The 14,743-nt window shown below is 31.3% G+C and overlaps 1 protein-coding gene across 1 annotated transcript; it reads left to right on the forward strand.

Annotated features, from left to right (window-relative positions):
• On the forward strand, positions 1-13,827 carry LOC134686107 (arginine kinase-like). Its single transcript, XM_063545784.1, has 6 exons — positions 1-184; positions 3,353-3,612; positions 5,153-5,301; positions 10,725-10,890; positions 12,224-12,407; positions 13,454-13,827. Exons 1-6 carry the CDS (start codon positions 31-33, stop codon positions 13,603-13,605), a joined length of 1,065 nt encoding a protein of 354 aa, XP_063401854.1. The 5' UTR covers positions 1-30; the 3' UTR covers positions 13,606-13,827.
• Positions 13,828-14,743: the final 916 nt, after the last annotated feature.

Genomic DNA, 14,743 nt, shown 5'->3' on the forward strand with positions numbered 1-14,743 from the left:
TTTATTTAAAGCATTTGTAAATATTTAGACATGGAGTGCGATGAATTAGATGACCTATGGAGAAACATTAGTACACATAAAAGCAAGTCTCTGTTAAAGAAACATTTACCCGAAGAGAAATACATCAATTTAAAGAAGCGTTCAACGAAATATGCAACAACATTAGCTGATGTTATACGTTCAGGTAGGCAAGTAAATATGTAAATATATACTGCAACTGTTTTGTCGAAAAAAAACTAACCATACAAAGATGAAATATAACTAATATTTTAAATAGACTAAACAAAAACTAGAAATTTCAAGAATATTAGGGAAATTGCTATAAATTATAAGAAATATAATACGAAAAAAAGGAAACATTAAACGCTTCATTGAATTAAAATAATTTCATCACGTCAACGTTTTGATTGCAATAAATTTTATATTGATTGTAAAATTTATCAATGCAATTGAATCGTTATGCTTTAGATTCTGAATAATATCTTAAATTCTCGATTATTTTTTTATATTTTCAATGACACAATCAAATGATATACAAATAAGGCAATGTGGTATACATGTAATTACCAACTAATCATAAAACGCATTTTCCGCATTATTGTAAACATGAAATTGCAAACGTTTTAAAATTAAAATATACATCCTCATCTTGTTATTTTGTGGATCTAGAAAAAAATGTGATAATTTATGCTATACATATAGATGAAAGTATGTTCTCATTGTTAGAGGAACGTAATGCATATTAAACTGTTTTCTTTTTTTACACATGCGAAGCAAAATATGTATTATATATGACCTGTTTTTCTTTGTAGCTGTGTGATAGTTTATTAGGATAATATCATTCATTCAATTACTCATAAAAACTCTAACCTTTAAATCAATCATGGATTATTAAACACAATCGATACAATACTTTGATTTATCATATGTTTAGTAGTAAATACAGTAGTTTTGCATATGTGATAAATAGCCTGCTGTTTAATCCATATCGCGCAACTTTGATGCGCACCCTTTATCGCATACCCTTTATCACACCCCTGCCCTTTATCGCATACCCTTTATCGCACCCCTACCCTTTATCACACCCCTACTTTTTTTTTTTTTTTTTTTTTAGATAAAGTCAGTGAGCAAAAAAAAAAGTTCCTCATCAAAATATGTCAATTTTTTGAATGACGTCATTGTTTGGTATGTGACGTCACGAACGTCAAGTTTTCTATATTGTATGTGACGTCACGAACGTCAAGTTTTCATATTTTTGGCACACTAAATGCAACTATAAAAACTACAAAACACACAAATAAATACAATAATAAACAAAATATGTTTTTGAAAAGAACAGCACGCAAATTGTAAGGTGCTTCGGATCAATAATTGAGCAGTTCTTTTAAGATTTTAAGGCCTTTGAAACAAGACAAAAGTAGAACTGAAGGTAACCAAGTGCTATGGATCAGAAAACAGTTTATATAATGTAATACTCTTCTGTTGAAATATATGATAAAGCGTATAATACATGGCAAAATCCGTATCACATGCCGTATCACCCTCGACCAATATCATCCCTCGGGCCTAAAGGCCCTTGGGCTGATATTGATGTCTCGGGATGATACGACATATGATACGGATTTTGCCATGTATTATTCTCTATTTAATATTTGACTTTTATATTATTCGAGTAGAAATATTATTAAAATTTATTCATGCGGGGATTTTTTAATGATACAAAATAGGTTAATTTATATTTTTACCGACAAATTTAATATCTACCCTGTACAATAATAACCCTTCAACTGTGACCATTTGAAACATTTATAATTTATATAAAATGAACGATTGAATAAATGTTTCTTTTTTTATTTGTAATCATTGGATGAAAACGTTGACCGAATTGTATGGAGCCCTATAACATTACCAAAATAACCATTCAATTATGATAACTAACTGGAGATATATGATACAATTTCCGCTTGTTTGACGTTAACAAATGTCAGACATTTACGGAAGGCCATTCCAGTCATAAATTAGTTTGTTACATGTACATAAGAGGTATGCGTAAAAGGTCGTTTACGTATATTTAGCCAATAGGTACACACACCATTGTTTTTATGTACCCTATAGGTACAAGACACAATACGTTCACGTTCCAAATCGCGACAGAAAACCTGCTATCCATTTCCCTGAAAATGATTATCTAAATCAACATTATTCTATTTTCTAATTAAATTCAATTATATATTTTTTTTTACAAAATCAGCAGCTAATTTACAACAGTTAAAAGTTCATCACACCTGAAAAAAACAAATTAGTTCTGACAGTATGTCTTCATGCACTTGAAAACCTATTTTGAAAAGGGTATATTCAATATAGAATTTGAAGCATGAAGCATAATGAACCCAGTCTTCCTAATTTAGGTGCTAATACTATTATACATATATAGCCTTTTTAAGAATTCGATACGGTGACAGAGAGAATATACTGACTAAGGACGCAGTCCACATTCGACATACCTCTTATCAAAAGAGATAATAGTTAGTATATAAATAGTTATTAACGTATTGTAACACTGTACTCTACGATTCTAGTACGTGAACAAAGTGTTATCTTTAGGATACGTGAATGACTGGTAAGACATACCTCTCGGTTAGTAAACAACATGTTATGAGTTCCTGCATTTACGTGTAACAAAATGAATTCTGACCGGAATGGACCTTCAGAGACATGGAAAGAAAGCATTGGACTTTAGAAAGGAAATGGGTCTTCGGCCATTTAATTTCAATCATTTTGTTTTTAAAATTAAAGCATGCCAATATTCTCGAAAGGATACCACACTATTATGTTTATTGTATTTTTGTCCACTACATCCTGACCAAAACACATAAAAGATGTGATGTTATCGTTTTTATGTCTTGACATACATACACAATAAAATTATCAATAATACAAAATATAAATAAAAGCATCAAACGAACTTCTATATTTCTTAAACAATTTTCAAGAATTATAATTTGAAAATCAACTAACGGGGCTTCATATACTTGCTTTAGCAATTGTCTCTCAAAGCAAAACAGTAGTTTGAAACCTAATTTCAAATACTAACAGTTAATGGAAATGGTCAAGAATCCACAACAAAATTATAACATATAAGTGAGAGGTTTAGCTACCTATAAAACCAGGTTTAATCCACTGTTCTTTTCATAAGAAAATTCCTCTATCGAGTCAGGAATATGACAATTTTTATCTATTTGGTTGGTGTATATCTTTAGACTTTGCCATTTGATAATTGATTTTCTATTATGAATTTCCACCAAAGGTCAGTATTTTAGTGATTCTACTTTTTATCAATATTTCGTTTTAGGTTGTAAAAACCTAGACAGCAAAGTTGGAGTATACGCATGTGATCCCGAAAGTTATAAAGTGTTTAAAGATCTCCTTGATCCAATCATATGCGATTATCATAGAGTGAAGGAAGTCAGTCATCCTAAGTGTGATTATGGCCACGTTGACAACCTTAACTTTAGGGAGCTCGACGAAGCAGGGAATTATATCATATCAACTCGTGTTCGGATAGGGCGTTGTCATAAGGGATTTCCATACCCACCTGTATTGACAAATGTGGTAATTATACAGCGTTATGATACTTATTGTTTGAAAGTTTTATAAAGAGCTCACTATCCTAGGAGAAGCTGAATCTTATACATATATATTGTAAAAGGTTACTAGTGAATTCAATTGTGACATATTCCCGGTATACATGTACACACATGAGGTCTGGGGGTTACTTTAAAGACAATAATAGGGAATGTGTAGAATTTAGGACAATTACAATGGAATAGAGAAAAATAAGTCTAATAAATCAGTCATGGCATATATTATAATAGAAAATAATAGGAGTAGACAATAATTGTGAAAAAGTACAAAATAGATGTACACGTTTTTTTTTCTCGAACTCTGATCACATATTACCTGGTAGGATTTCTCTGATGTTAAAAGACAGTAGTGCATATAATACAGCTGTTGATTTTGAACGCATGTTCATTTTCATAAAATTACGTGTGGTCAAGGATCGATAAAATGCATATCAATCATCAGTTGATGGGCTTAAAAATGGAAGTGTTATATTGGCAACTGTCCCTTAAATGATCACATAATGCAATGCCGAGATTATTTACTGATCATTGAATGGCTAAAATCTATAGATCGGTTAACATGTTTAATAAGCTGAAAAAAGTAAAAATTTAAAAAAGTGAACTATGAGGAAAAATTCAAAAATGAAAGTCTCTTATAACCAAATGTCAAAATCAACAGCTCAAACAAACTAAACGAATGGACAACAACTGAAAAAGGCCTTAGTAAATAGTTATCAAAAGTACCAGAATTATAATTTAATACGCCACTAGACTCATCAGTGACGTTCAGGTAAAATAGTTATTAAGCAAAACAAGTACAAAGTTGAAGAGCATAAAAATCATTCAGAATCAATAGATAAGTAATGACTGGATTTCATCTAATAACATCAAAATAGATTATGACTGTCTTTAACCACCGAACTACAGGTGCATAGCTTAAGCAGGCACATGGTATCTGGCGAAGAGGAACATTTGTGTTAGAGCTCAACTCTTCCGCTTTGAAACCTTGAAAGCATTTGTAATATTACACATTATAACACAATGTAACTGTTAGTTTAAGAGCGCTAGGTTTATACGGTTAATACTCAGCACAATAAAAGAAAATCACTCTTTTCATTTTATATGGTATATAGTGTAAATAATTGTTTCTTTGTACCGTTGCAGAATAATTTTTAGAATATTGTAAGTTTGAACCTTATAGATTTTGTCATCGACCCCTCCATAAAAATGAGTTTAGAAAAATGAAATCGAATACATATTGATATTGTGCTATGTGACCAAATTGAAATATTACTTATTTTTTTATATTTGAAATCCATACGAACTTCAGAAATTATTTAACAGTAAAATGTAAGTAACAAATATCCCATTATTTGAAACGTTCTTCAAAATGTGCCTATAATAGCATAGACAAAACCAATCAACACGTACATACAATCCTCAACGGAAAATAAGTAACACATCTGTTTAAGAAAAAAGCAATCCTTATATTATGTTTCGCGATAACTTTATATCAAACCCTATTTTAGCAAAGAAAGGAAATGGAAGACATAATAGTAAAGGCATTGAATACCCTTGAAGGAGACTTAAAAGGTGAATACCATTCACTGGAATCAATGCCAAGGAACGAATATCAAAAACTTGTGGATGATCACATTATGTTCAGAGATGACAATCAGTAAGTAGAGAAAATACTTGTTTTATTCGGGATGCGCTTTAGAATATAAAACGTCAGTAATCTATTAGATGATTGACAGTCGGAGTCATTGTAACTGTAATCAATACTATAAACGTGATATTTTACATATTTTCTGCTTAAAGAAACGTAGCTTTAATGAGTGACAACCTCCAAAAGAGAATTTGACGATGATAGCTCTACAACGAACGTTCTGTTATTCATTAGCTGTAGTGTTTTAGTATCATTTTCAAAAGCATTAATGCAACTCTAAACATTACATATTATTTAAAGTATTACCAGTGGTAAAAAGAACACCCATGGTTTTAGCGATTTATGGTATTTTGTTCTTTTTTCACCGTTAACTTTAACAAACATTGTTGAAATTCAAATATAAAAAGGAAGATATGGTATAGTTGTCAGTGAGATAATTCTTAACAAGAGGCCAAATAAAACAGAGATTAAAAGCTATATGTCACCATACGTCCTTCAAAAATAAGCAAAGCCAATACCTTATTGTTAAAGAAGTTTTTTCAGCATACATCTATTTCTTCTGGATTATTAAATGGAACTAATAGTTACTATTTAGAAAAAAAATACAATAGTATAATACTTCCTTAAACACGGGTGTCATTCGGTTTATCGAGAGAAATGGGCGTGAAAGAATATCTAACGGCGGTCAAGTATTGAGAGACGATCGTGAAAGTTCTGGTAACGGATCGTGAAAGGCATTTAATGTACATTCTAGTTCAGAATCTTTTAAAAAATCGCTTAATTTTCAAAACGCGGAACTTTCCGAACAAAAAAATATGTCTGTCAAAATGGTTTAACTTCCTCAACATAACTGTGAAAGAAGATAAAGAAAATATGAAGTACTTTTCGAAAAAACACAAAAGGCGCAATGCGTTTCTATGAAATTAATTACAAATAACACGCTTTGGGTACCTATAATGGTCATATTTCAGAATATCATGATATATTTGAAATTTAATCTTTGGTGTACTTGACAGTACAGTAAAATAAAAGTATATTCTTCCATTAAAAGCGTTAATTTATTTTTGAAAACCTTGAACTTGTTGAATTTCCATCAAACTTGATCGTGAAAGATCAAGCAACGTATTTTTTTCGATCGTGAAAGAAAATGCGTGACCAGACTTAATACTAGTAATCAGAAATCAGTATTTCTTTTACCATTTAATAAATCTGCAAGTTTTTTCTATTCAACACTTTACCTCGAAAAAATCCAACTAATAACGTGTATAAATAAGTGTGAAAGATTCATCTCTGTGAATCGGTCTAGTTGACTTCATGCACACCGACACTAGTTAGCCAATAATATGGATATGCAACGTTTAAACCAAAATGTTATCCATCAAACAAAAAATCATAGCAAAAACAGCACATTTCATGTGTAATTTTCGATTGAACGATAACCAACATTTTGTGCAACAGAACCTTTTTTCGATTGAACGATAACCAACATTTTGTGCAACAGAACCTTTTTAAGTTCTTTATAAACAACGCAGATAAGGATTGATTTAACTATATACCGTATAGCGGGTTATTTTCGCGGGTGTAAAATTTCGCGATTTTCATTGAACAAGGTATACGAAATATTTTAGCGGTTATTATTTTGGCGGATGAAAACTTTTATTAATACCTTTGCATGTACACCTTAAATTTGGCGGAATTTATTTTGGCGATTTTCTTCTATCCGCGAAAATAAGCGAAAATTTACACCCCGCGAAAATAACCCGCTATACGGTAGTACATATTATAGAATACCAATGCGCAAATGCTGTAATGTTTTGTTTGCTTTACTTATGATAGTATATTTGTTGAACGTCTATAATATAAAGGGTTTTACTAGAAGTGTCAAATGCGCTTAAGATTATCAATGTTTCCAAAAAAAAAGGTCAAGGTAAGATGAACCATGCCATACAGATCTCTACAAATATCCCGTACACCAAATAAATGTGTTCCGATCTTTACAGTGCCTTAGAAACTGACAAATGTAAAAGTTATGCTTGGCCAATTAATTCGAAACATAAGGTTAAAAGTATATGAACCCTGACCGACAGCCAGACATAGACATCTTTCTATCATTTAATAAATCAAACACAATTGAAGTCATCATGGTCATATAAGAAACATGCAGACAGACATGTACACCATACACGAACACCTTGTCGCTATTACAAACATGTATATATTCAATGGGCCAAACAACATAAAACAAACATTGCCGAATAATGCATGATATTGAGTTTAATTTTAGTTGAAACCTTGCACAAGTCGAAAATATATACTTTACAATCATAACAACAGACAGTTATCCTAAAGCATCTGAAATTACAGCCTTTGCCCTGTATATATTTGTTTGAATCACATCAATAACGTAGGAGAAATTTGCCAATTTCCTTTTCATCTTTCAGTATAAATTTATCGGGTGCGTAAGTTTGTTTGCTAATTAGTTGGCGCATGTCTTTAGTCGCAAGACTGAGATTGAAAGATACATATGCTCACAAGGAAGCTATTAAACCAAGAGTTCCAAATGGTGAAGTTGAAATCCCTTCGTAAATTTTACGGACGCCATCACGAGTTGGTTGACCGTTATGGAATAACCGTTTCACAAATGATATCGGATATGTTCCTTACGTCGTAACTACAATCCCCTTCCCTTTCATGAATTTGACCTACCGAATTAGACTATTTACCGGATTTGTAATTACATAAGCAACACGACGGGTGCCGCATGTGGAGCAGGATCTGCTTACCCTTCCGGAGCACCTGAGATCCCCCCTAGTTTTTGGTGGGGTTCGTGTTGTTTATTCTTTAGTTTTCTATGTTGAGTCATGTGTACTATTGTTTTTCTGTTTGTCTTTTTCATTTTTAGCCATGGCGTTGTCAGTTTGTTTTAGATTTACGAGTTTGACTGTCCCTTTGGTATCTTTCGTCCCTCTTTTATGCTTGTAACAAATTCATTCTTGTCTAGTTGGCTCAGAACTGAACCTTCGAAATGTTTCAGACGATCGTATAAATCCATTATCTGTTTATACAAGGTTTGAAATTGGTCCTGTTCAATTTTCAGTGGTATTTCTTCGTATCCAAGTAAATCGACGTCACCAGAATCAGATGTCAAACCTTGTGCAAATTTCTTACCATCAAATTTTAGTGCAAAAGAATTGGATGGATTCGTTGAAACAACTTTCTTAACCATGAAATCAAATTTACCGGGTCCTTTAATATCGGGTAGATTCAGATCTGTGTTAAAAGTCTCAATATGAATATGGCTGGGAACGGCAAAATTGATGAGAGCGTTGTCGGGATCATAAAATCCTTTGCCTGTATGACATGATTGGCCAGTGTTCTTATAAGCAGTCATAAATCTTTGAAAACGTCCATGAAATAGAATTTTACCAATATACCAGAGCTGCTTGGTTTCTTTAAACGGATACCGCATTAATATTGGTGTGGGTGTACTCCAAAATCTTAAAATGTCACAAAGCAATAAAGCAAATAATTGAAAAGTCGAATTTCTTATTTGCTATCAGATTGAAGAACATTAAAAGATACTGCAGGAATCCAAACCTTGCTATTTCTTTGATAACAATTGGTAATAACTTTACTATCTCATTCATTTCCACATCATCTTCACACTATTCGTGTGTTGCTTCTGTAACAATATTTGCATCTTCAACCTCTTCCATTGGCTCACCTTCACTGGATTGTTTTTTTCTGCGTTTTGTCACCCACTGTCTTTTCTTATTGCCGTAGTTGTAATTTATTTTTCTTTTCATTTTCGGAAAATATTAATACTTTGAAATGCTTAAACCTATGAAGGATATTGACCTATCTAGCCTGTCTTAATACCAATAACAAATATCTATTATCATTTAAAGGAAGAATAATCTGAACGTCTTCGTAGCATCAGATCTTTCACGATCCTTTTCACGATCTTCAAAAATGCGGTACGTGATCTTTCACGATCCAAAAAAATCAATTTTGTGTGAATAGTTCTTCATTTACCAAGTTTCAGGTTATATTTATACAAAATAACTATGAGAACCGTTTAATTAATTCAAATACAATGCCCTTATTTTGATAAAAGTAGTTTATCTAGTTGAATTTGTGAAAAAATCGTGTTTGTTTACATTTTTTAAGTCATTGAAATGTCGAAAAGCAATCTGCCTTTTGTCGTTTTGTAATAACTGTGTACTTTTGAAACTGGATATTCTGACATACTGATCATAATGTTGAACCATTTTGACAGACTGTTTTATTTTGTCGTAAATGTGTCTGTGTAATTAATTAAATTAGAATATTTACTGATCTTTCATATGTCTTCTCGATTAAATGTCTTTCACGATCCGTTACCAGAACTTTCACGATCGTCTCTCAATACTTGAGAGCCGTTAGATATTCTTTCACGCCCATTTCTCTCGATAAACCGATTGACACCCGTGTTAAAGTTCTTATGTATATATTATTTCGTACGACGTAAGGAATATGACAATTTATTTCCATTCGTTTTTTCTCCATCATTTGATTTTGTCCGTCTTAAGGGACTTTCACCTTTTTCAATTTACATCACATGTCGGTATTTTAGTCGATAGATATTTATATTCCTCAGTACTTTTTTCCGCCATTATTGTCGTAAACGACCATTTAGGACATTACGTTAACGTTGTAAAGGTAGAATGCATGGCATCAATGTTTATGGTGTAAGTTAGCATCATTATTCAATGCTTGATAGCCAGAATACAGAGACGTTTTGTTTACTTGCAAAACAAAAGAATTGCTTTATAAACTACATGTAAAGTTTCTTTTTTCATAAAATGTGAGTTTAGAGTTCATTGCTTTTAGCTGTTTGCTCTGGAGAGAGTATCTTTAAATAGAAGCCTTGGACTGACAGATATTATGAAAAGTATTTGAAAAAGTTTTACAATAAATCCTACTAATATTTCTATAAGACATGTAGGTGAACAATTAAGATTAACAAACTGATATCTTTATACTTCTATACTCCAGATTTAAAAAAAAAAAGATTTTTAAGAAATACAAAACTTTCAAAACAATAATTGTTGAACGTCAAAACCAAATGCGCTGAAGATATTCTTTACCCTCTTTTTGTTTTCATTATTTGATATAGTTTTACGGTACACCGAATGAGTACGGTACCTTATACGGATACATTTAAGTCAAAGTTGTATACAGGTGTTTGAAATTAAAGATCTCAACTAATTTGGTTTAAAACAAACGCTGAGGTCGATATCGTTGGTAAACAATAAACATGAACTAGGCTAGATTTCATTATAAAGTTATTGTATCGTTCATGATTTATATGGTTTGTCAGACTAGACAAGACATATCGAACGTGCCATCTTAATACCTATAATATTCACGTGACTTTTTAAATATTGTAGTACACTAAGAGATGCTGGAGGATATGACGGATGGCCAATAGGGCGAGGTGTATATTTGAATATAAATAGAACTTTCATTGTATGGGTAAATGAAGGTGATCATCTGCGATTTATTTCAATGGAAAAAGGAAGTGACCTATCTTCTGTTTATAAGAGGTTAATTTTTGTAAGTTCTATCCTAATGGTATGCTAAATGATTGATGTATTCTAAAGGTCTAGCATCAATTATACCATGCCTGGTCAGAAAAATCTGAAAAATATACGTTTATCAATGTTTGTTGTTCACATACGCACGAATTGTTATCCGTTCTTTCGTTTAGAAATATTTATATGTGTGTTCGTTGATGATATGTATGTTCAAAGCAAACTTGACAAACATCTTAAGGTGTTATAATGAATTTCTTTGTGTTTAGATTGAATAGCATGTTCATTCGTATCTTATAAAGCTTATCAAAACAACAAATTTTGAGCACTTAAACACCAATTTAAGTTTATGATTAAACTTTCGAATTATCAGATGACTTGATATTTAGTGAACGCCAACAAAATGTAATTATTGAAAGTAATTCTGAAAACATATATTAAGCAATAACTTACTGGATTAGTTATTTAACAAACAAAATCATGATAAAAACCAATATCATGACAAAAAAAAACGTATGTATGCATGCTTTTATAAAACGAATTTCTATGACACTGCGAAGAACTATGTACATGTATTACCATAATTACAGAACGACGAATATAAAATATTGTAACTACTTTGCACAGTAAACGTTTTCATATATTAGTGATTCTGACCTGGAACAAATTTTGTTTATGCAATTTGTTGAGTAACTAACAATCAAGACTAGGAATAATGCATGGATTGACATAAAATAAAGGCACATTAGTGTAATGGAAGAGCGTATGGTGTTCTATAGAAATCTTTAGCGATGTATTTTGAAGTTCTGACAAATACCCCTTTCTCTTTGGAAATAGAAAAATAAATACCGACAACATGGAAATATTAATAAAGTTAAAAAAAAAAAAAAAAAGACGGTCACAAATTGTACACCTTGGATTGTTAATAAACCTTTAGAACAACAATTTTTTCTCGTCGAATAACATTAACATTTAAAAAATCTTTTTATAAGATTGCACTGTAACCAAAAACAAACAAACATCGGCATATGATAAGCCTATCATTTAAAAACACCTATATGAATATCGGAATAAGCAAACACTCAGTTTATTGTTCACAAGGCAAGATGTATCGAGTGAGCAAGTGTCGTCCACCTTGTGCATGATGTGAATTCACACAAACTAATCTATGCACTTACCTTTTCGAATAAATAATGTCTGAAATATGCTTAATTAGAAAACAATTTAAAATGATTTTGATACGTTGCATTTTATATTTTAACATTAATTTAAAATATAATTCATTGGTGAAAATTGTAAATGTTTCCATGAATCTAAATCTTGTTAAACTGATACATGTACTTGTAATTATTCAGGCTTTACAACAAGTTGAAATGCAAGTTGACTTTGCTTATGACGATAAAAGAGGTTTTCTTTCAAATTGTCCATCAAACCTTGGAACATGTTTGAGAGCCAGTGTTCATCTGAAAATGCCAAAATTAGAAAGATGTCAAGAATTATTAAATAATATATGTGACAGACACAATCTGCAACTTAGAGGTATGAAACAATTTATACCTCTAAATCATAATTTATTCTTTAGTTTTCTATGTTGTGTCATGTGTACTATTGTTTTTCTGTTTGTCATTTTCAATTTTAGCCATGGCGTTGTCAGTTTGTTTTAGATTTATGAGTTTGTCCCTTTGGTACCTTTCGTCCCTCTTTTAATAATTCTAGATACGTTTTCTAAAACGTAAAATCACAAAAATACTGAACTCCGAGTAAAATTAAAGTCCTTAACCATGTTAACCAAATAGCATAATCAAACGCTGAAACACATCAAGCGAATGGATAACAACTGTCATATTCCTGACTTGGAATAGGTATTTTCTAATGAAGAAAATAGTTTGTATATCTAGCTAAACATCTCACTTGTATGACAGTCGAATCAAATTCCAATATATTGACAACGATGTGTGAACAAAACAAACAGACACAAAAGGTGTACAGCAGCTAACATTGTATTATAATCTTAATCACTATACAAACAAATGAATATGTAACAAAGAAGCACAGAATGGCATACATTAGACCATGGCTTTTAATGATAATACACTTGTTAATATGTCGGGCATTGTCTGTGGTTGAGAGTCCACGTTACTGCTACACACGAGAAACCGACCGAACATAAAGTAAGACTAGTGATAAAGTTACCTAGCTCTATCTACCATCTACACGATCTTTCAGTTGCTAAAACAATTCAAGAATTGGAAAGGTGTTTTCCATCTATTTCATGTGTTGGGGCTAATAATTTTTACGTTTGTTGAGAAATGTTCCGCAATAACCTTTCTCTGAACACTGTTGTAGTTTCCATTAATTTTATTTATTCACTTCACATGTTCAAATATTGTTTTGATTTATGAGTGAAATATCTAATTGGTAAGCTTGATATTTTTGTTTGCTTATCGTACATGATTGGATTTTTTTCTACATTTTCTATTTTTTTCCAAAAACTAGTTCACATGAATTGTTATTTTCGCGATAATAAAATCGTCCATTTATTCGATAACGACATCCTTTGATTTGAGTGGATGTATGTTTTTCAGGTGTGAATGGCGAACATACTGAAAGTACTGAAGCTATTTACGATGTATCAAATAAACGACGCCTTGGACTTACTGAATATCAAGCTGTCTGCGAAATGTACAATGGTGTAGAAGAACTAATAAAAACCGAACAACAGTTGGAAGAAAACTAATCGGCCATGTCTGTTTGATTTAAAAGAAAAGAATCGAGAGAAGCCGAATAGGGCGACAACTATCCATCAATGATTTTTTTGTTTGTTTTTTCTTTCTTAAAGATTCTGTTCAATTCTGTGTCTTTTCATTTCGTGTTTCTTCTTATCTACATCATTTTTCGTCTATTTATGTTTCGGCAAAATATAAGATATTTTTAATCTGTTGGATTTTGAACGTCCTTGTCGTTGCTTGGAACTCATTTTGAAATATTTGTAATATAAAGTACATATCGTAAGAATATATATAATAAATCAAACTAGATTTATTGTTTAATTATCATAATAGGCGAGTGACATTTCCAGAAAAGACGCTTAGTTAGTGACTTTAATGCACCCACCTAACACACGGCTGAATTTTTTATATGTTATAGTATAATATCTGAACTTCCTTTTTCCGTCGGTCGTAAAAAAATCGTACGGTGCAATTTTTGTAAAAATTGAATTAAAATCGAGAAATAATTCAAAATTGAAAAATGACCAACAGTGTTGAAGCGTGAAAAAATTAACATGCAACTTTAGTTTCTGTTGTCACAATGCAAAAATTATGTACGTTGAACATGTCAATGTATAAAAAAATACTTTTCAAAAATAAAAGAAATAATCTTCCTAAAAAAAAAAAGATTTTTGTAACAATTTTTGGATTTTTTTTATAAAAATGGTGCCAATTTTCATATTTTTTTTTCATTTCTTAGATATTTTCGGCTCGAAACCAAAATTAATGATGCTCGTATTATTCAAGAGTTCATTACTTGTTTAAAACATATCATTATCACTGTATTATTCTGGATTTTATACAATTTTTAAACGCTCCCCCTTTTCAGTCAAATTTCCGAAATCGCTTTCTCTGTTAATTTCCCTCATGTTAATAGACCTAAACGCTTCGAAAAAGAGTATGAATAATCACGAAGGCAATTTCTTTGGTACAAATTTTACGCAAAGTATAAAAAAATAAATTAAAAGGACCATAGAAGCTGAAATGTCAACGTTTTTTTCTTAGACGAAAACCAATATTTTACTGTTCTTAGTCGATTTGCACTTACAAAAAGATTATGAATAACTATTGAAAAATACTGCTTTCTCAATTGGATCAATGCACATT

The sequence above is a fragment of the Mytilus trossulus genome, chromosome 10 (assembly GCF_036588685.1).
Source record: "Mytilus trossulus isolate FHL-02 chromosome 10, PNRI_Mtr1.1.1.hap1, whole genome shotgun sequence".
Taxonomy (NCBI): Eukaryota; Metazoa; Mollusca; class Bivalvia; order Mytilida; family Mytilidae; genus Mytilus; species Mytilus trossulus.

Excerpts from the sequence above, each read along its gene's own strand:
- LOC134686107 (XM_063545784.1), top strand. The coding sequence starts at position 31 with ATGGAGTGCGATGAATTAGATGACCTATGGAGAAACATTAGTACACAT. Across the intron at positions 185-3,352 it reads AGCTGATGTTATACGTTCAG|GTTGTAAAAACCTAGACAGC; the intron begins GTAGGCAAGTAA and ends ATTTCGTTTTAG. Across the intron at positions 5,302-10,724 it reads ATGTTCAGAGATGACAATCA|TACACTAAGAGATGCTGGAG; the intron begins GTAAGTAGAGAA and ends TAAATATTGTAG.